The following is a 20889-nucleotide window of genomic DNA, read 5'->3' as shown; positions in this document are numbered from 1 at the left end:
TGTATTAATCTCTCCACTCAAGGAACACGGTACCATGAATCCTCTGTTTCAGAGAGCAAGTGTTTGGTAGTGGCAGTTGTAGTCTGATAGCGACGGTAGTGATTCTGGTTTCAACCCCTTTCTTTTTATCTTATCATTTGCTGTTTGCTATTGACTACTCAAAGCTGGAAATTTTAGCACTGCTTTGAGAAATAATGAAGCCAACTCATGCATGTGGTATCAAGATTATTATTGCTGGCTCCAGAACCAATTACTATTTATGTAATCAAGTTCTTAATGGACGTCTTTCCTTAAAGTTGCAGAGTATAATCTATGCTTTTTTACCCCCATGCAAACAAGGGGAAGAAGTGCGTTTCCAGCCATATCTCCGGCTTCATCGTGAGGCGGTAGCCAGCGTTGCAAGGCCTGCCTGTCGTCAGCGTGGCTTGGTGTGTGGGTATGCATCATGGTTAGCAGTGCGCGCTGCTCTTCTGTCATCCACAGATCGGTCTTCTATCTGACAGTAGAGCAGATCTTCAGTCACATTAGCGGGTTGTGTTCTCTCACATCTCTTTTTACTATTCATTCCTTTCTTGGGGCTTGCCCTTATGTACACCTATACAGATGTATGTGTATACCCTATTATATTTCAATTTAGAAGCCTGAATTTCTGTAACTGATGTATGTTTTTCCAATATTGACTGTTAAATGGTTCTCTGTATTTTTAATATATTTTCTGTTGAGCTTTAATTTTTACGTCACTTTTGTTCTTCCTCTGAAGGTCATTTTACTGCTAGGTCTTCCCATGTCTGTGCATGGTTTCTTGTTCTTAGTACAGTGCCTTAATCTTAGTAAAATCTTCCCTATGCTTTTTTCTCCCAGTGTTTTTGCCTTTCACATTTGGCAGTTTTTGAAGAACAAACTATTGTTTGTGATCTGTAGGCAGCAGCCTCAATACCTGGGGATACAAAATTTGCAAGTTTGTGTTGCTTTTCTGCTAGGATTTGTTCTGGATAGGGAGGTGGCTGTGGCCAAGAGTGCATGCCCAGGACCTGGTAATTGCTGTGCCTCCTTCGGGAGAACAGGGGGAGAGATGAGGAAGAAATAGAGGGAGGAAGGTCAGGATTGTTTGTTACCCCCCCAGAGAAATCTAGCAGGCAATGCCTCAATGGGAAAGCTATTTCAATCAAAAGTATTTTGCCACTGGAGGAGTAAGTTTATGGACAGCAGTTGGATGCAAGGGATGGAGAACTAACGAATAAAATTCATATTTTCACTCTTTGACATAAAAGCTCTTGGATTTTTGTTCTACCTTTTTCCCCTTTTTTCTTCACTTTTTTTTTTTTAAATGAGTGGATGAGAAGCAGCTTCTTAAGAGTTGTTACTTGTTTTTCATTACAAAAGTTTCTGTGCCTCTTAGCTGTGACATGGTTGTAGACTGAGGCTCTCATAACTTCAGTCCGTGACTTGGTTCTGGCCTCTGTTGAATAGAATACTTTCTATGGTTATCAAACTATATTCAGACAAGGTTTTCCTTGTGGAGCTTTTTTGTGGTGAGATTCAGAATACAGGCTTTGAGAGCATGTCTGAAGGAGTCAGCTGCCCCTGCCCAGGCACCACAGCCAGCTGTGGGAGCTCACCTGGTGCCTGCCAGCACGGGCCATTTGTCCTCCTGCAGTTCTCCTCGAGCTGGGCAGGACCTCTAAATCTCCATTATGGTTTAAATCTGTTTTGAGCTCAATTGGGTGACAAGAATCCTTACCTACTATTACTTTGAATTAAGAAGTTAATCTTATCCATCGATAAGCAGCTAATTATATCCAGCCAGTATCAACAGGATATCAGCAGGCATATATTTTACAAGGTACTGGAGTAATTTATTTTTTAACTCTGCAGCTATATTGTTGGGCTTTATTTGGTCTATTTTCCCTTCTATCTGTTCAGAATTTTGTCTTTGGCTTGGTTAATTAAAATCAGCTCACTCCAGCCAGGCTGGAATGTCCAATAATAACGGCTTATTAAGGAGTGGAAGCTGTGCAGTTATTAATTTAAATTATTTTGTTCCAGAGGTTTTGCTCAAATTAAATGGAAAACCAAATTAAACAATGATTTAATTAAAAGGAAGAGATAGAATGTAGAGGCAGATTTAGAAGGTGAAGATCTAAAAGAAGTGTATTCTTCCAGTTGTGGCATCTAACAGATGTAATCCTTCATCACCATGGCGAAGCAGAGATTTACTGTCATCCAGAGGATAATGAAAAAACCAACGGCAAGAATTATGTTACAAGATAAGAAACTAAACTAATGAAGATAGCTCTACAAACCTGAATAAAAAAACTCCAAGAGAAGAGATTAAAAGAAACAAAGCATGTATTGTTGGAAAGAAATCTCATACAGTCGAGCATTACTGCATACTCGACATTGCTGAAATACAATGACAAATTAAATAATGTTATAGAATATATATACACTCATAGAGCAACTTGTAAAGACAAACTTCATAATGCATTGGGATATTCAAGGATGACCTGCCATGAAATGAATATTTCAATAATAACCATGCCAATTTGTTCACGCTAATTAGATTTATGGTTTGTGTATGCAGAGAGTTAGAAATCCCACAGAAGTAACAATTATCTCTTAACATTTCATTTAACATTAGATTATTAAGATATACTTCTATTGTGACAAGTTCACAGGTCCGTTTTGAATGGATATGAAATGTTGTTTGCTGATTTCGAGAAGGTCCTCCAGCTAGGGTAACATTGCCTGATATTAAACTTCCTGGTACTCTAGACTGAATATTTAATCTTTAAAGTAATTTATGGTAATTAGTTTATTATTTTCTGAATAATTTTATTTAACAGCGTGTTTAAAATTATTCTAACCTCCTGCAGCTGGGCTATTTGAGACAGCAGTGACTTTAGTTAGGGTCTCAAGTTGCTCTGGCAGCAATGATTGCATGTTAAACGTTATTGTCATACATATTAAACACACATAAAACCAAGTAATTATTGTTTTATATTTTTTTAGAGAGTAGTCACGTGATGGAAGTTTTTTGCTGTAGAAAGCAGTTAGCATACTTATGAAACTAAATAATACAAGAAACAGCAATAGTGGAAAACCACTCAGATTTAGCTTTTCCTTTGGTATCACTAAAGAACCTGTTTTCATACTTTTTCTTCTGATTTTACCCTTCTGATTTCATAATAAGGACATATTCCTAATTCACAATAGATTAGATGAGGAAAAACTCAGGTTCCAGAATCCATTCTTAAAGCAATAGAATTGCTTGAAAAAAGTGTAACTTACGATGACATATATGGATTACTAAGGACCTCTCCTTAGAGTCGGAAAACACCTTGTTTTATGTTTGAATAATGCCCAGTCCTTAGGGAACCTGGTCACTGACTACTGCCCTTGGATATAACATTATTATTATTATTATTAGCATCATAATCATCATTAGAATCATCATCATTATCATTATTATCATTATCATTATTCATTATTCATTATTCATAATTATTAATCATCATCATTATTAGTGGAAACGTGGTTTTCCCATTACCACTCACCTATCCCCCTTGCAGTCTACTGGCTACGAGAGTATAGAGGTGGCTGGAAAGGGAAATTACATCAAAGGATTTATTCAAGTTCACTAGGGTTAGTGCTTAAGTTTTACTGACTTCGACACATCTCGTTGGCATTTCTGCGGGCCTGTTGTCGATCATGAACCGGTACCACGCTGGTGGCAAGGAGTGGTCACAAACCAGGTCCTGAATCGCTGTTCGCTGCAGCTCCAGCGAGTCAAACCTGGTGCTGCGGTAGGGATTGCGGAGGATGCGGTGACCCCCTGGGGAGCACTCAGGAGCTGGAAAGGGTAAAAAAGGACAATGATTAAATAAGTTAATTCAAGTCAATTTGATTGGATACTGTCAATAACTGCCTGAAGGGGGGCACATCCTCTCATGTTCAGATTCAGTTTAGGGTTCGGCTAATTTTCAAGGCAAACATAAGGAAAAGATCAAATTTGGAATTAAATATATAAAATTGTAAGCTTGGTAGCATAAAGATTTTAGTTATCTAGATTTTCATCATATCTGAATCAGAACTGGAAACCTTTATCCCTTGAATGTCATCTCACTCTAGTTTTAGGGACTAACGTTTGAATTGCTCCTCCTCAGAAATCAAGTAACGTTTTGAGGTTCCAAAGCCTTGTGATATTTGAAAATATACAATTTTCAATTTAGCTTACTCTACACATGAGCATTTTAATCATGATATAAATTGATGCTCAAGTATAAAGTGCACTTCACATACTTTTAAAAACATATTTAGAATAATGAAAACAAGAAATGCTAAAAAGAGAAAAAGAAATGGTGAAAAAACAACAGTACCATGGCTTTTTAGAAATCAGCTCGAGTTAGGCTTGCAAATATTCAACCCACAGGTCACACTCACCTGAGGCATGTACCCATACAGCAAAATGCGGCAGAGCTACTGTGCACACATCAAAAACTACTGCCCCTTGACATAAATTTATTTACATGCCTGCCTTGTTTATTTTAATACATCTCTTGATTTTTTTACAGAATATTCAGTAGTCTCTTATCACCTAATAAAAGGAAGCCTTGAAGTAATTCTTGTAGAAGTTGTTTACTTTCAAAAAGCGATCATGTAGAAAAAAAGGACCTTTTCTTGGTTATCTTAGCCATTTCTCTATGAGGCAAAGTCCCTTTTTGCTGTATTAGCACTGCAGAGGGGTCACAGGAGGAGACCGAGGTGGAGTTGCTCTGCTTTATTCATCAGCAACAGAAGGCTCAGCTAATTTCTTGCTGCAGTAATCTTTAATTGTTAATGATGATGTAAGAGGCAGAGAGCACATCTCAGGAATTGCACAACCTGGTTTCAGGAGTGAGCCTAGCAGTTACCAAAATCACCTCTTTGCACTGTAAATAGAGCTTATTTATGTGACATCGCTGACAGAGAATAAGACCCCTCCCCATAATATAATTTTTCAAATGTCACTTTTCAGATTATAACTCTGCCTTAATATTACGCCAGTGGCACTCTGAAACAGATTTATCATTTTTATTTTATTGACAAGATACTCAGAAGGTCAAAGTCAATCCATTTATAGTACTATTTTTAAAGATTATTTTTATTGTGCCAGAGGCAAGGCAATGGTATACAAGATAAATGGGGACAAAATGTAGCGTAACAGAGCCTTTATTGCAATTTTCAGGGAACTAAATTATCAAAACGACAATGACATTCCAACGCAAAATTCAGCTGTATTAATACAATTGCCTTTTTAAATAAAAAAAGGAGTGCCCTAAGCTTTTCTTTTCTACAGACAAGAGCCGTTTTACAGAGGAAACCCTTGGAAATACTGCACCTCTAATTAAATCTGGGATCCGCTTCCCTCCTTCAGATGTCCTTTCTGGGGATATGGGCCCAGCAGTGGGGACCACGTGGAGACTGTCCTTTGCCAATTCCCAACCCAAGGGAATAAGTGGCATTTCAAGAGACCAGCTATTGCAAGCAAATGAAAAGTTTACCCTACCTTTAAAAACCGTTAAGAAATGCAGACCCTCACTGACCCCTTTAATATCACCCAGTGCTTCAGGAGTGTTAATGGCAACAGGACTTTGGCTTGTGGTGCCTTTTGCTTGCCCTAAGGACCTACTTTCTGAACAAAAGACAAAAGAGTCTAAAAGTAAACAGCTCTCTGCACAGGAATCCTGCAAGAGCATTGTAATGTAATTAATTGCATTCACTTTCTCAATAATAATAATATCAAATACTCCCTTTAAATGTAATTAATAACCTTCTGCTCAATATGTATTAGTTATAATCCAAATTCACACAACATGTTGTGGTCTTACCAATGATTAACTACTCTGCCTAAACAATGCAAATATGTTAGACACTGAGACAAGGCTAATTATTTTTCATCCTTCGCATAGTTTTGTTTGCAGTAGTTTAGAAAATGCTGTTTCGCATATTAGCGTGAAGAGGAGCTGAATGCTGCAGATGGGACTTGCAAAGGGCAGGGAGGCACACGGGGGAGGCATGCAAGGTCAGTAAGGAGGGGGTGTTCACCCATTAAATTTAACTGTATTTGGGACAAACGTCATGCGTTCGCTCCCTAAAGAGCGTATATGCGAAGCCCTGGCTCAGGCAGCCTCCGCCTCTACAGGTGTGTTTTACTCTGTATTAGATGTCAGCGTATGTTTCTATGTGACTGGGTGTAGTGATGCTTGCAGGCTGCCGTCGAGGAGGCGGCGAGGCAAACTGATCGCTGTCAGCTCCCCCGGAGCCAAGGTGACGGATTTTGTTCTCACCCTGATGCAGATCGGACCGAACCACAGCGGCGGCGGCGGCGCGCCGGCACGGCGCGGGAGGGAGCGTGAGCAAAAGCTCGCCCGGGTTTTGCAGCAATCCGTGAGCAAAACAATCCCTCAGTTATTGAGTTTCCCTTGTAAAATGGTGCTTATTATGACCTTATGACAAAATCATCGTGAACTTTAACACGCGAATTGCAGGCTATGGTACAAGTTAATTGCTACTGCCTTTCCCACAGAAATAAATAAATAAAGGCATCACTGTAATCAGACTATATTATGAAAATGTTATTTAAAAAAACCCAAGAAGATGCAGTTGAACCCTGTTGGTTGTTCACCTGAGGGTTGCCCGCCTGTACCTTCTGGTGACTGCAGCCACACTCTAATCAGATGAAGCCTTCCTCTTCATTTTTAATTCATGACAAAGTCAGATGCAGATGTCAAGTTTGTGTACAGTGATGAAGTGCTCAATATCACAATTGTCTCCCCTGTTGTGGGAAACAATAAAAGTCTACGTCCATGTCTTGTAAGGAGTTGCTGTTACTCTCTGGTGTGAAGGCTAGATTGCCTTTACAAGGAAATATTTATTTCTTCACATATGTGAAACCTACACATTTAATCTAATCGCCCAGCCTTATTCCTATAATTACATTAAAAGGGCTTATGAAAAAAATGCTGGCTTTTCAGGGAGCTGAGTGCACGTCATTGTTATGACCATTCAGTTTTTCTTCAGGAAGAAATTAAACTGCGGAGTGAGCTTTTGTTGCTCTCAGTCCAGAGCGTTGCTGGAGTTAAATGTGGTGCAGTAGCTGATGCTTTAGTCTCCTGCAAGGAGCTTCTTGAACCACCCTCGATATAGGCAAGGAGCTGCTGCTGAGACATAAGGATGTCTTTGCTTCACCAGACTGCAGAAGGCAGAAATATCCAGAAATATCCAATGGAAAATGAGCAGAAAGTGGATATCTGAAACGGTGTTTCATGCTGAAACACTGTTGTGGACCTGAGGTTTGGCTCTCAGTTGAGGAAGTACCGATGCGACCACAGCTGGAGGAAGATGTGCACGTCACTAGAACCTGGGAGCGACAGCCTAGAAGCTCAATATCGTACTGGGTGGGACTGAGGCTCCACGGGGCTATACTGGGGACCAGCCAAATGAGTCTGGAAAGGTGTTTTTAGGGCATTACTCTGGGATGCCCCCAGCAAAGACCCGCACAGTTAACACCTTAAACATCCACTGCTGAAGCTTATTTCAAGCAGGTTGGTAGCTGGATGGTCTGCAGGCAGCCAAGCCACTCGTGCACTTGCAGGCAGAGGTGCTGGTGGAAAAGATGCTGCTGTGGGGACCACCAGGCGTTTGCTAAGGGTCCATCCATCCCGGCTGATGTTCGTGGCCGTGGGAGGAAGCATCAGATGCATCAGGGAGGGATGCCAGGAAAACTGGAGCGGCAGGTGAAAACTTGAAATAATTTGCTAAACCTTTGCTTTTATTTCTAAAGGCAGGTGAGTGCGGGTGTGACAGAGCTCTATCTGTCGCTCTTGCTCCTAGTAAATATCGGTGGCTTATGTGGAGGAAGGTTTAAGAGGCTGTGAGATTTTGTTTTCCTTGAATAGTGGCTGCAAATCAAATAATATCAATTGGTGATGGCAGCTAGAAAAACCCTGAAAGAAATACAGCCCACAAGCCTGAGGTGCACGTTTGTTTTGGGCGAAGCGGTGCCAGCCAGGCAATATATTTAAAGGGCATTCTAAAGCTCTGGGCGAAAGTTGGTGGATCACAAAAGAATTTTTGTGTGGGGGGTGAATGAAGACCCAGTGACTGATCCAGGTAATGCTAACCAACAGCACCAGTCAGCCATGCACCGTACTTTTTCTATGACCAGGAAAGAGATATTCCAGGTGCAGATTTCTCATCGTCATTCCCCACATTGTGGGAACCCGACTGGAGCCTTCCCCCAAAACCACAGCGAGCCCTGGGGCTGCGGAAGCGGTGCTGCCTGCCGGCTTTCACTTGACTTCCCTCAAAGGCAGAGCGAGGGGGTGGCTAGGGAGCTTTTGAAATACAACATTTGAAAATATGCACACACAGGTATATGTAAGTATGTGTGTGTGTGTCTATGAGTGTGTGTATGTATATTTCTTTTTCAAATTATACATGGAAATACTTGTATTTTCACCATTTGTTTGACATACCGTAAATTTTTGAAATCCCTCTCTGGTAGATTTTCAGATTTCCACCTTTTGTTTCTTACCCTAAAATCCATAGTGTAATAAAATATTTTCCAGAGTGTTGGAATTTCTCTTCACTTTGATTTTTGACTTCGAAAAATCAGTCTGAAATGCATAGGCTATTAAGCCATAACTCCAAATCAGTTGCAGAAAAAGGGTGTGTTAGCTTTCTTCTCTTTCTGTTTTGGAGGCAGAAGGAAACCTTTTCATCACCAGCCACTTCCATGGCCAGTGGCTGTATTTCACTGATGTAGCAAAACTCAAGTGAAAGCTGCTGAAGCTTTCAGTATGTCAGTGCCATCCACTCCCCCATATTATAATTTACCATACATTGAAAGAGAGTTTGGGCAGAAAATGCAGGCAGATATTGGGAAAGGGAAACTCTTCGCAAGCTCTTAATGGATGTGTTCGAAATAACAGTAGAAGAGTCTCATGTGACAACATTTGAAAATTTCTTTTGGTGGATGCAAGTTCCAGACGAACAATAACCTATTAAGAGGTAAGGCATTTGTAGCTGAGAAACATCTCACAGTTTGTTGCAGATGGACATTCCTGCCTTATTTCACCAATACTTGCTAAGATTTTAATGCAATTACTCTGTATTCTGATGACAAAAATTTTATTCTTAAAAATATTGAGAAGCAGAAATTTGTTGTGAATGTGATCGCTCAATAAAAATGCTTGAACCATGCATGATCCTCTGGCAGGTAAAACATATTCATTTTATTGAAAAACTTGACTGCTAATAAAGGAAGCTGTTTTCAGATAATTCAGAAGCCAAAGAACCTCCTACTGAACTGAAATGATAAGGAAACACATTGTATAAACATTATATACTCATAATGGCCAGGTCTTGAACAAGTCATAATGCGTTCATAAGACAAAATTGATAGAGATAAATGAACTATTGTGGAAAATGAACGTAATTATAGAAAATTTGCCCTAGGAAGAGGCTGAGCACCCACTGAAAAGAATAAGACATTATCCATACATATTACTTGCACTGAATAACAGACAGAATTAAGAAGAAGGAAAATCAGGCCAAGCAGGAACATGGTTTTCTAATATCCTGCAGCTTAACGTTTCCCCTTAGATATTATACTGTTTTGAAAATACTGTGTCTTCTTGTAACCCAGGGAACTCAGCATACAATTAAAGAGTCTTTCACGTGTATGTCTTACAAAGTAAGCACTCTTCTTTCAAGGCAGGGTTTAGGCTGTTCAACTCTAGGGATCTGCTATGCTGGAAACAAAACGCAGGCTGCAATACATCCTCCTGAAGTGCCTGAGTGTGGTCCAAGCACCAGACAACAGAGGCAGCGATGTGGGAAGAGAGCCCTTTCCTTCATTCCTGAGTCCCATAGATGCTTTATATGATACCCTTGATATTTTTTACTTACAGCATATGTAACTGAAACTTCTACTACAGATTGTTCCCACCAGGCAGGATTAGTGAGTTTATTGCTTAATTCTTAGGGAATTCTTTTTTTCTGCACAAAAGCGATAGCATGGGGCCCTGAGAGAAAGCGTAGTTGAAAAAATCCCTCCTACAATCTCAAGATGTTGTCTGTATGATGCATCTGACTTTCATTTGCCTGGGAACAAGGTCACTTATCATCCCGTCTTCTATGAAGTAAAGCAATATACTATTGGCAAACCAAGGGACAACGTTCAGTTCCAAAACAATTATTTATTCATGCTAGTATCTCTTATCTTGGCTTGCATTTCTATTTTTAACTTGTGGTTTAGAAATGATGAATTGATTACATGAAAGTTCTCTTCTAGTCTGTGTTTGCCCTGAATGCTTTTCAGAATCAAAAATCAGAGAATCTTTGGGTTGGAAGGGACCTTTAAAGGCCATCTAGTCCACCCCCGTGCAGTGGGCAGGGACATCTTCAACTCGATCAGGTTACTGAGAGCCCCGTCCAACCTGACCTGGGATGTTTCCAGGGATGAGGCATCTACCACCTCTCAGGGAAACCTGTGCTAAGGTTTCACCACCCTCATTGTGAAAAATTTCTTCCTTATATCTACTCTAAATCTGCCCTTATTTAGTTTAAAACCATTACCCCTTGAATAATAATTACCCCAGAGTAATGTACTATGTACAGCTCACACAGGAGGACACAGAGAGGCAGATGCATTTTGCACGGGGCCAGAAGAGGTGTCAAGAGAGGCTGACAGAGTAGGTGACAATAAGGGGTCCCTGCAAGAAACATGAGCAAAGTCTGAGGAACTGTTGGGCAGTTTAGTGTGGAGTTTGGAGCACTGTCACAGGAGATGTGCTGAAAATCGATTTCTTCAGTGCTCCATAAATAGAGAGGATGAAGGAACCGAGTATTTCTTTTCAGGCACAACAATGCATGCGTGGCCAACATTTCAGTCTCCAGGACTTGCTATCTGCCATCTCTCATCAGTGTGAAAGGGAGGACTGTGATCACACGGATAAAAAGCAATGGGCAGCTGGACGGGACAGGTGAAATCTGCAGTTCCCCTGCTTTGCGAAATATAACCTCATCTATTGAGTGTGCCAGTTAGAAAAAGCAACGAAGCCAAATTGTGTCAACTACTCTATTAAATTTTACCAAGTCCTCGCTAATTTTGGCTCGGCTTTGGAGCCAGGAGGGCTGAGCATCTGAATATAGAAATCACTTACTATTGCTGTGTCAGAAGAGAATTAAAAACCTCATAAATTTCCTCAAGTTATCTTTAAGTTAATGATGATGCCTTTAAGGACTTCTGAGCAATCAATAAAAAGAAAACTATAATTATTGTTATTGATTGGTCTATTTTGCTCTCATCCCTCAGAATGAAAAAATGAAACAAAATGAAAAGGTTCTTTCCTACCTCCTAATCTCAGTTGAACACACACTTGCAAATGTGGCTTTTCTAAATAGCAGTAGCAAAAACGAACTCACATGTTTTGATTTTAGAACCCACTGGGCTCTATTCAGATGGAAATTTGATTTCCATGGTTTACCCCTTTGAGAGCTGGAGCTGTTTCCATGCCTCAACTGCGAAGCAGGCTAATTACAATTTGCGAGCCACACATTTTTCCAGACTGCTCCCATGGCAAATGCTGAATTTTGGCCACATTTCCCCCCACTTCTTCAATTTAATTCTGTATACAGATGATACAGTGTCGGGGAAAGTGTCACCACTAACATTGCCAGTACATCCAGGATGCAGCAGAGACTGGCAGAAAGATAAGGGGACACCAACTGAAAGTAGCTTAGTGCTGCCAAATGCCAGATTTGTGTGTGTGTCCTGGGCGTGATTTAGTTCCTAATGCATGCAGGGTGATGAGGCAATTTTTCCTGCTATTGTTTTGCTATTATTCGTCGCTATTATTCACTCAATTCACTGGCACAATAGTGGTTTCGGCAGCCGCACACTCCTCACGTGTTTGTAAAGGGCTTTTCTGTCAGGGTTTTGACATTTGGGGAGAATGGTTTGGAGTGCTCTTGCCTGTGGAGTAAGGCTTCATTTGTTACCATTCTGCAGCAATATACATGGACAGGCTCCACTTCCCAACTGAGGCACAAACCTGGAAGGATCTCACCACCCTCCTACCAAAATTCGGGTCTTCTTTGACCCCTTAATCCTCCTGTAGACTGCCCACTCTTCAAAACTTAGAGACAGTCAATGCAAAATGGGATCTAGCACAGAGCAGCTCCTGCTGCCAATCCAAAAACCCTTCTCATGCATTTTAAATCCTTCCATTTTGGAAGGATTTAAAAATATGAAAATAAAAAGTCATGAGCTAGAAATAGTCATTGGCCTGCCTGGCCAGTATGATGAGGTAAAGCTGTGTACTCCCAACCGTGGAAGTGCGACCTTAAGTCTAATAGATTTCCAGAAACCAAGTTTATCAGCAATCCTTACTGTTTGTTTCTTCAACGTTTGAAAGATACAGTTTCTGTACATATAGTCATAATTATCTTCAAAATTAAAATTCATTAGTGCCTTCCTCCTATAGAAACAGGATGGTCACAGTTCCAGCCAGCAGTTTGCCTCAGCCATATATTTCAGGGCAATCTTGTACCTCTGGTTGTAGACAATGCTGCCCGTTGTGCATCTAGCACTTGAACGAGATCTGTTGATGCCTATTCATGCCATGAAAGAGCAAGGCTTTTGGTGCCTATACATGAAAACCTCCATATAAGTGCATTTGCTATTTTTGTTTGGAGGAATTTAGTCCCCATTCACTGTTCTAACAGGTGCAAATTTTCCTTTTTGCTAAGTCTCATCTCTGCTTTGGTTACTCCACAGATCTCTGCATATTTACCAGGAGTAGGAGAGGCATTTATAAAAATAGTAGGGTTTCGGGAATCTGTAAGGACTTCAGCTATAGGCTGCTTTTTGCATGTAAAAGAAAATCCAGTTCAGTTGGTATCAGCTGAGTCTTCATTACATTTACAGCTGCTACCTGCACAATCTTTTAGGATGTAATTAGCATAATAAGAAAAAACATCTCCGTAATTATATGTGCGTAAAGCAAAATGCCTTTCTCTGGCCATCCAGCTAGAGCTGCAGGTACAGATACCCACGCTTACAGAGGACACAGGGGATTAGGGAGGCATAGGAATAAACATGAGACAATTGTTGCCCCATATGGTGCATATTACAGGCAGATGTGTTTTGATCAGGATCAGCCATGCAGAAGGTAAACCAACTAATTTTTTCTCATTCACACTGAACTAACTTTGATCACAGTGTAGTTTCGTGTGTTTCAAAATTTATGCTCATTTAAAAATGATTCCAAATGTGCTGGGGAGAGTTGTGTCCTCAGAAGAAGATCTTCTGAGATGGGAAACCAGCTCCTTCCCTCAGTAGATGGCCGGGCTGTGTGTGAGTTTTCCCATGGAGGGTTGGGTTGGGATGGGGATTTCCTCTACCACAGCCAACGTGGTGCTGGTGCCTTTTACAGGAGGTGCAGCACTGGCACTTTCTAGTTCTTTAGAAAATAAATAAAAGAAAATCAGATTGCTGGAAGGAGTATTCTTGATGGGAACCACTCTCTTCCTTAGAGACTGGTAACACAGTATAGTTTCTGCTCACCAGACAAGATGAATCCTAGTAATGTTTTATTTCCATGGAGCCATTTCCATGCTGAGCTTTGAATTCTACTTCTCTGCCTCCTTCTTGCCTGATAACGGTGAGAGTAGACTTTTAACTTGTAAAATAAAGTTATATCTTTTATTGAAAAGGATGGTTTAAAAAACAGCATTACTGAAGAAGGAAGTAACCAGAGCTTAATTCTTTAGCTAGGGAATAATTGAACGGAATGATGTTATCTGTGTATCACCACCCATAGGTAAAACAAGGCGATTATAGACAGACGTGCACTATTTCAGGTTTTCTTCCATCTTTCTGTCATGAAAAACAGACTCAGTTTTGCATTCTTACTTGGTAATTGGCTAATAACTGTAATTTTCATCTTAAGAAGATAGGCTAGAAACCACTGTTCAGAAAAGCCCTACAACATAACAATGGATCAATTCTTCATTACACTTGATGCATTCAGTTTACCACAGTCATTTCATTTGCAATTTGATCTAAAAAAAAACAAACAGCAAAAATCTACTCAAGCAATTTCAGATTGGAAAGCCATAACACAAATTAGTACACAAAGAAACAGCAGGCAATCAATTTATCATTTGCTACTTTATTCTTTAGCAATTTGCAGTCATTTCTGAGTTACTTTTCAAACTTGTAAAATTTGATTATGTGAGACCTGGTGAATGTCAGGCTTTGGTCATTTCTGTGTTGTGTTTTACGAGTTGTTTAGAGAACAGAGAGCTTGTATAGGTAGATATGTCTGGCGTCTGCTAATATCCTGCACAAGCACACGTAGCTAAAACCTAGCATGGAAGCCCTGGCAGCTCCACTTCAGTTGTTTTCCACTGTTAATCCAGTTCAGAGGTTTAATTCCCACTAAAGCAGGTATATGACACTTCAAAAGACACACTGTGGCCCTACATCTCCAAACCAGTGCATGAGTCAGCTGTGGTCCCACGTGCAAGACTGTCTATTGCATCTCCTCCAGTACCCACCACGTGGGTGGAATATTACAGAAATGTAATGATGCTTTTAGCCCCATTGTTTGAGTAACATGCCTCTCAGCCCACTAATAAAAAGAGGGTTGCCTGTGATAGACTAAGAAGTGGTGGTGCCACATGCTGCCGTGCAGACTTTATACCCGTTACATTTATTCATACATGATCTCAAGAAGGCTTTCTATTTGTCCTCCAAAATGTTCGTGTTCATCTTTCTGCATTCAGAAATGAGGATCCCATTAATCTTTGTTAGCCTTGAGGTCGAATTGAGTTGTATAAATACCGTTTGCAAGCAGTGGCTATGCTCAGAGAGGCACTGGATGTGGTCGGAGCACATGCTGCAGAATAGACCCGGAGGAAGAGCAACGAAAGGCAAACCAACAGGCGGGGGGATGACTTGGGGACATCTTCTGCTAGGGTTGGGCTCTGCTGGCAGATTTGGAACTGGCTGGTTTTCCCAGACTTGAAACCATGTCTGCTGAGGCAATGGCCTGAGCACTTGGGTATTCCGTGGCAGATCCCCCTCCCACTGAAACTGCTCTCTTTTGCATAGTTTTGTTAACTATATATTGTTAACTATAAATGAAAACACGCCAACTTTGCCAGCTTCTGGAGCTATTTCCTTCCTTTTAGTTTTCTTTGCACCAATGCATATTCAATTATGTTTATAAAATGCAAAATTTCATCAAGAAAATCTACAGGTCTGATACCAAAATGTTCTGCTCCCTCATGATATCCCTGCAGAGCAGAAACCAGGGAGCGGGATATTAAAACCAGTTTCTTTACCCCAACCTCTGCTTATTGGCTATAATGAGATGGAAAATATCTTCTTTTTTTTTCTAGGCAAGAGAGTTTCTGACACAAGCATTTAGCTGTGGGAGAGGGTTTCACAGATGAGACTTCTGAAGTGGGCGAGAGATACAAAGTCCCTGAAGGAGAAGGTTACCTGTCACTAGCTCTAGCCTTGCTGCAGGAATTTAGGCATCTTGCTGCCCAGCCTCTGGGTTGTGGTGGCTCCTGTCCTCCTGTCGTTCTGGTCCATATGCTGTGCGGCAAAGAAAATTGCTCCTCATTGACCATCAAAGCTGAACTGCTTAGGGTAAGTGCATTCTCTCGTTTTAGAGATGGGCCAGGTACTTTATTCTGCACTCCAGTATGGGTAAATGTCCTTACTAGATTCTTATAATCACCCCATGTTAGTTAAGCAACTTCTGCACTTAAAATCACAGTAGCTGCGAATAAAGTTCAAACTTGCCCACTGATTGAGACAAAGAGTGGTCAAAATTAGCATCATTGTGCCTCTCAAACAATTTCTCTACCTTTTTGATTCTTAATTAATTCTGTTTCTTTTGAAAAATTGATGTTGAATTGCTTTTTTTTATTTTTAGGTTAGGGTTTGATTTGGGGTTTTTTTGAGTCTTTTGCATTGGCTAGACTGATTCTGCAGCCAATCATGTTTGGCATGTTTTGGTCTCAGCAGTCCAAAAATCAGCTTTTCAATAACAGAAGTATGCAGTACAAGGCTTATTGTCTCTCATTTGAGGCTTATTGTGGACAGGTCTGTGTTTCTGTGTGACGAATGTCTGTGTTTCTGTGTGACGAACACCAGAAGACCTGATGTTCAGACCTGCCAAGGTGAATCACGTTGGGATTGCAGGATCTAGATGCAGCTATTTTTCCCTTTTTCACTTCAGCCTCCACTGTTTACCCACCTACGTTCAACTTAACCTTTTGGCAGGAACTGCATCTCTTTATTTTACCTCACATATTACTTTCAAACATGGTGTGAAAGAAAAGCCAGGGTCCTAATTCACTTTGACGATCTTGGCTAGCTGTTTTTTAGCCTCTCATTCCTTTTCTATCATGCCACTATAAAATTGTAGGGTAAGGACAAGTTTTGTTTCATCCTTTCTATTATTTGCTGAAGTCTCTAGTGTAAAGGAAAGCTCTAAAATCTAGGTTATTTCCTTACAGAACATGTAGATTCAGCAGCATGGTTCAATATTAGTAACAACTGAATGGTTAAATCCTTGCAAACTGGGATAAAAGTTTGCTCCTAGGGATCTAGCAAACACATTGAAACCATTGAATTACCTTAATTCTAAAATAGCCTTCCAGCAGTACCACAGGGCCAGGCTATACTTTGGGTTATTTTGCTGTATCTGGAATTTTGAGACTGTTCCAGAGACAAACAGGCACAATGAAAAGGAGAGTTGGCCAAACATGTGAAGACTTGATGTATAAAAGGATTAACAGATGCTAATGTTCTACATTTTTCTGCTGCAATAACATGAGTACAGACAGCACCCAGAGCAAAGCAGAAAGGAAAAGATTGCACGTAGGAGGGACAGAAAGACACAGCTATAATACTGTGCTGTAGTAAATTTTGAAAAAGGTAGCTGTTGAACAGATGTTACCAGCACATGGAAAATTTAGTAAGTAGATAATTTGCAATTCACTGGCCCAGTCAGGAATAGTGACTTATTTCAATCTAAAATTAAACCTTTCAGTTTTTCCAGAGAAATAGAATCCCTAAAATAAAAAAGAAAGACTGATATTAATTGAAAGTCAGACTAAACTCCTCTTCAAGCTGAAGTTAAGTGTCTTGGAAACAGAAGGCATTGAGTCATTTCGTTTGCAAAGATTTTGAAAGGAAATATTTCAACTTTTAGAAAAATATGCCTCTTTCTCTAGGCCAAATAGTTTGTCGCATTCAAAAGGAAACTATTGTAGATCTTGCTGATGTAGAGAAAAGTGTCACCAATGCCATTTAAACCCGAGCTCTGTTCACCCAACACACGTTCTTGAGGACACTCATATCAGTTGGGTTTGCTCCAAGAATCACGGTCTCTGTGCTTTCTTTTGCCCTACCTCCGTTGCCTTCATTCACATGTACTGCTCTGTATGATGAGCCCTTATTTTTCATTCTTTTTGTTCTGACTGCAGGACAGCCAGGTCCAACACACAGTTCTCCTGTAAGACCCCCTTTGCATTACAAGCTGAAAGTTACACAGCTCCTACTGCTTTGGCGTCAGGAAAGCAATGCATGCAGACAGCATAAATACATAGGAGAATGAAGTGTGTTTTGGTATGGCACTTCTCCCAAGCCTCATTACCCAGTGTAAAGAGCACAGAGGCATTTTGGCATGAGCAGTGCTGAAAAGAGGGTCAGCCTACTGCTTTTCCTGATAATCCTTATCTCTGAACTATTGCTACAGCATCTGCATGGGAACGTGAGGCAGGGAGACCGCTTCGGTCTCTTGACATTCCTTCTGTAATAGAGGAATTTCCCTGTCCTCTACCTCAAGCAAGGATGTCTAATTCTGATTTATCTCCCATACTGTAGTGATCAGCCACATAAATGAATGACTTCCCTAGCTATGCATCCAAACCACTCTGGATCTATGTCACCTGCAATATTTTTACATATTTTTTCAACAGCAAGACACACTCTCCATCTTCATCTGTCCTGAGAGACAACTGCCTTTCCTACATTTTTGCACCCTTTTAGGTCACAATTCTTCTTAGCCATGATGCAAATTTATTCATGTTGCCAGCAAGTCTGATCTGCCATTAAGATCTCAATCACTGATATGGAAGTACAGTGTAGGTCTGACCTGAAGTGCCCATCTGAACTAGTTAATTTCTGTATTTCTCTCAAACTCATGTCTTGATATTTGTTACTTATTCATTATGACTCCTTGACTACAAAGGGTACTTCAAAGCTGAATATTTCTCTTTAATCAGGGACCAAAACCATTATCACTCTGATCATAGGAGTGCAGCTTTCATATTTTCTTCTCAGACCTATTCTTGGAATGTGTCCCATCATTTAAAATCCTCTTCTAAGGTAGGAAAATGGTCTTTCCTTTTTCAAGGCAAACCTTTTCTTAGGATCATCCATGGACTTCATGGATATATGCCAAGAGTGACATAGATTTTTATACAGATCGAGTCTTATTTGCAATAATAATTTGCAGTAATTTTGCATAGCCAAAATCCTTTCAAAGGTTTCTTACAGTAGCATGTTATTTTGGCTGTGATTTCATGAGAAATGGCAGTCCATCTTTTTGCAAATAGCTCTGCAAATAGTCATTAAGTTACATCTTCTTTCCCATGAGAATAGGATGTAAAGAACTGATATGCGATTATATTTGTGTGTACTTATGGTATATGTGGAGACAGTCTGCTTTTCAGCCTTTTTGTAAGATAGGTACATGTATAATACCTAAAATAAGAGTTGATTTTTTTTCTATCAGACCAAGTAGGAGTTGGATCTGTTAACAAACAACATGAAGATTAAAGAGAATAAACAAAGCAATTAATCATTTCTTCTGACCCAAGTAAAATTAACACTATAGCTGAGTTAGCCCCTTTTACACTGACAGGGGAAGAAAATCCCTGTCTATAACACAAAACTGCGCTAGAAGGAGAAAGAGAGAAATACATGGGGGAAAACAGACTGCATGTCCCTGTTGCCCCAAGGTCTAGCCTGAGCCAGGAGCAAGGAACTAGGAGACACTCGGGCAATGCAATAGGAGGTCAAAGCAAACAGGGCAGGAAAGGACTGGGGAAGATCGTGTAATCCAGCCACACTCAACATCGTACACCACGGATATACACAAACCCATTTTCCACACGTGGATAACACCTGTGAACTTTAGAGATGTTTAGAGATCGCTTGGTCTGTGTTCTTAGCAGACTCTATTGCTTTGGTGCAGAACTTATCTTTCTGAGCAGCTCCCAGAAATTCCCTAAAACTTTTCAAATTGTTTTGCTCAGGGCCTCAGGTGCTGCCCCAGGGGAGTATCTGCAACGTCCCTCTGAGGAGGGAGCTCTGAGCAATCCCGTGCTGCTCAACAAGGCAAGGGCTTCTTCACACCCTTGTGTATTAGGGCTTGGTGGGCATGTTTCATGCTTGTTTCACTTTCTGTCTGCTAACAACTTGCCCCTGAGCATTTGGAGTCAGTATAAAGTGTATAGAGTGAGATACCATATGTTAATTCCAGTATGCTTTTTGTCTGATAAAAGTGAAAAATATACGCTCTTTGTGAGATTATTGCTTATAAATGAGTTAAGGCAATTGCATGGATAAGCTAGAAAAGCACTAGCTTTACCCATTAAGATGTTATCTAAATAATCCAAATGTTATGAAGGAGGAAAAAAATAAATAGAAGGTTAAGTAGCAAGATCAAATTACCTAAAATCCTGATCTCTGGTCATGCAGAGATTTTGAATGTTAAACTTTTTCATATGTCAAACTTTTTTGTGTGTCTAAGAGATGCTTAGTATGTGGTGGTGGTATGTGGTGGTGCCTCAGAACTGTTACTCACTCTCTTGCTCGGGTGCATGTGTATATTCTGCTACTGCACGTATTTCTCAGGCAAACAAATATAAGTGGCAAGTGAAAGGATGTCGTTCCTTGATGCAGTTGTTCTCCTGACACTTCATGCTATGAAATAAACTCCGAATTTCCCAATAGAAAGAGACTGAAATTATGAAGGATAAGATTGACTGAAATGGATGACAGTGTTTAAAAAATGTTAGTTACTATTGATGTTTCAGAGTAAAAAAAATACTCTGAGAATACTGCCCCGAGAAGGTGATTGATACGGCTGCCATGGGGGCCTGGGGCACACCGGATAAGTCACTCCAGCCATGTCAGAGGTGATCATTACTTTTATGTCCTTAATTTTCTGGGTGCCTGACTGACATCCCTGATATGCAGAAATATGAGGCACTTAAAGCTTAGCTGCTACCAAAATCTCGGTGTCAGAGCTGGCTGCAAGCTTTCTGATGAAAACTTTTTCTGTTAGAAAATGTTGACTTGCCACAGCTGAGATTTTCACAGAAATGTGATTTTATGTTGAAGTTATTGTTGTGTGATTTTTACTACAGAATTGCTGGAGGGAAAAAAGGGAGAAAAGAAATGGGAGGAAACTCTGCACTTTGGAATAATCAAAGCACGTGAGAGACCACAAAACAAGAGACTTGGGCTCTGTGTCTGCCCAAGTAAAACTTCCCAAATGAATGCTGTTATTTCCTGGGCCAAGAGCTATTAGGGGATTGGTGGTGGGGATGGAGAGGAGGGTCTTTCTCCCTTTCCTTCTCTTTCTAAGTGCTTTTACTAAACATTTCAAAGGGATTTTGTTTCTTTCCAGTGTGAACGAGTGAAAAAAAAGCGTCTGTACTTTTCACGGAAGGGGAGAGCAGCTCCGTGCTCTGCTCCCCTTTGAGCAGCTCTGGGTTCAGAGATCAGACACCTAACAGATGGGA

At 40.4% G+C, this 20889-nt stretch overlaps 1 protein-coding gene across 1 annotated transcript in view; it reads right to left on the bottom strand.

The window, feature by feature from the left end:
* LOC309406125 (von Willebrand factor D and EGF domain-containing protein-like) overlaps window positions 1-20889 on the bottom strand; it is a gene marked incomplete at its 3' end in the record, with an annotated part of 194780 nt that overhangs the window by 152952 nt on the left and 20939 nt on the right. Inside the window, exon 2 of the mRNA XM_082001163.1 lies at window positions 3669-3853. Coding sequence (XP_081857289.1) covers window positions 3669-3853 — 185 coding nt within the window. The remainder of the gene's footprint in view (window positions 1-3668; window positions 3854-20889) is intronic.

This window comes from Phaethon aethereus (genome assembly GCF_964289735.1).
Source record: "Phaethon aethereus genome assembly, chromosome: 6".
NCBI classification, from domain to species: domain Eukaryota; kingdom Metazoa; phylum Chordata; class Aves; order Phaethontiformes; family Phaethontidae; genus Phaethon; species Phaethon aethereus.
Note: the sequence above shows the minus strand (reverse complement) of the source record. Positions and strands in the feature narration are given on the sequence as shown.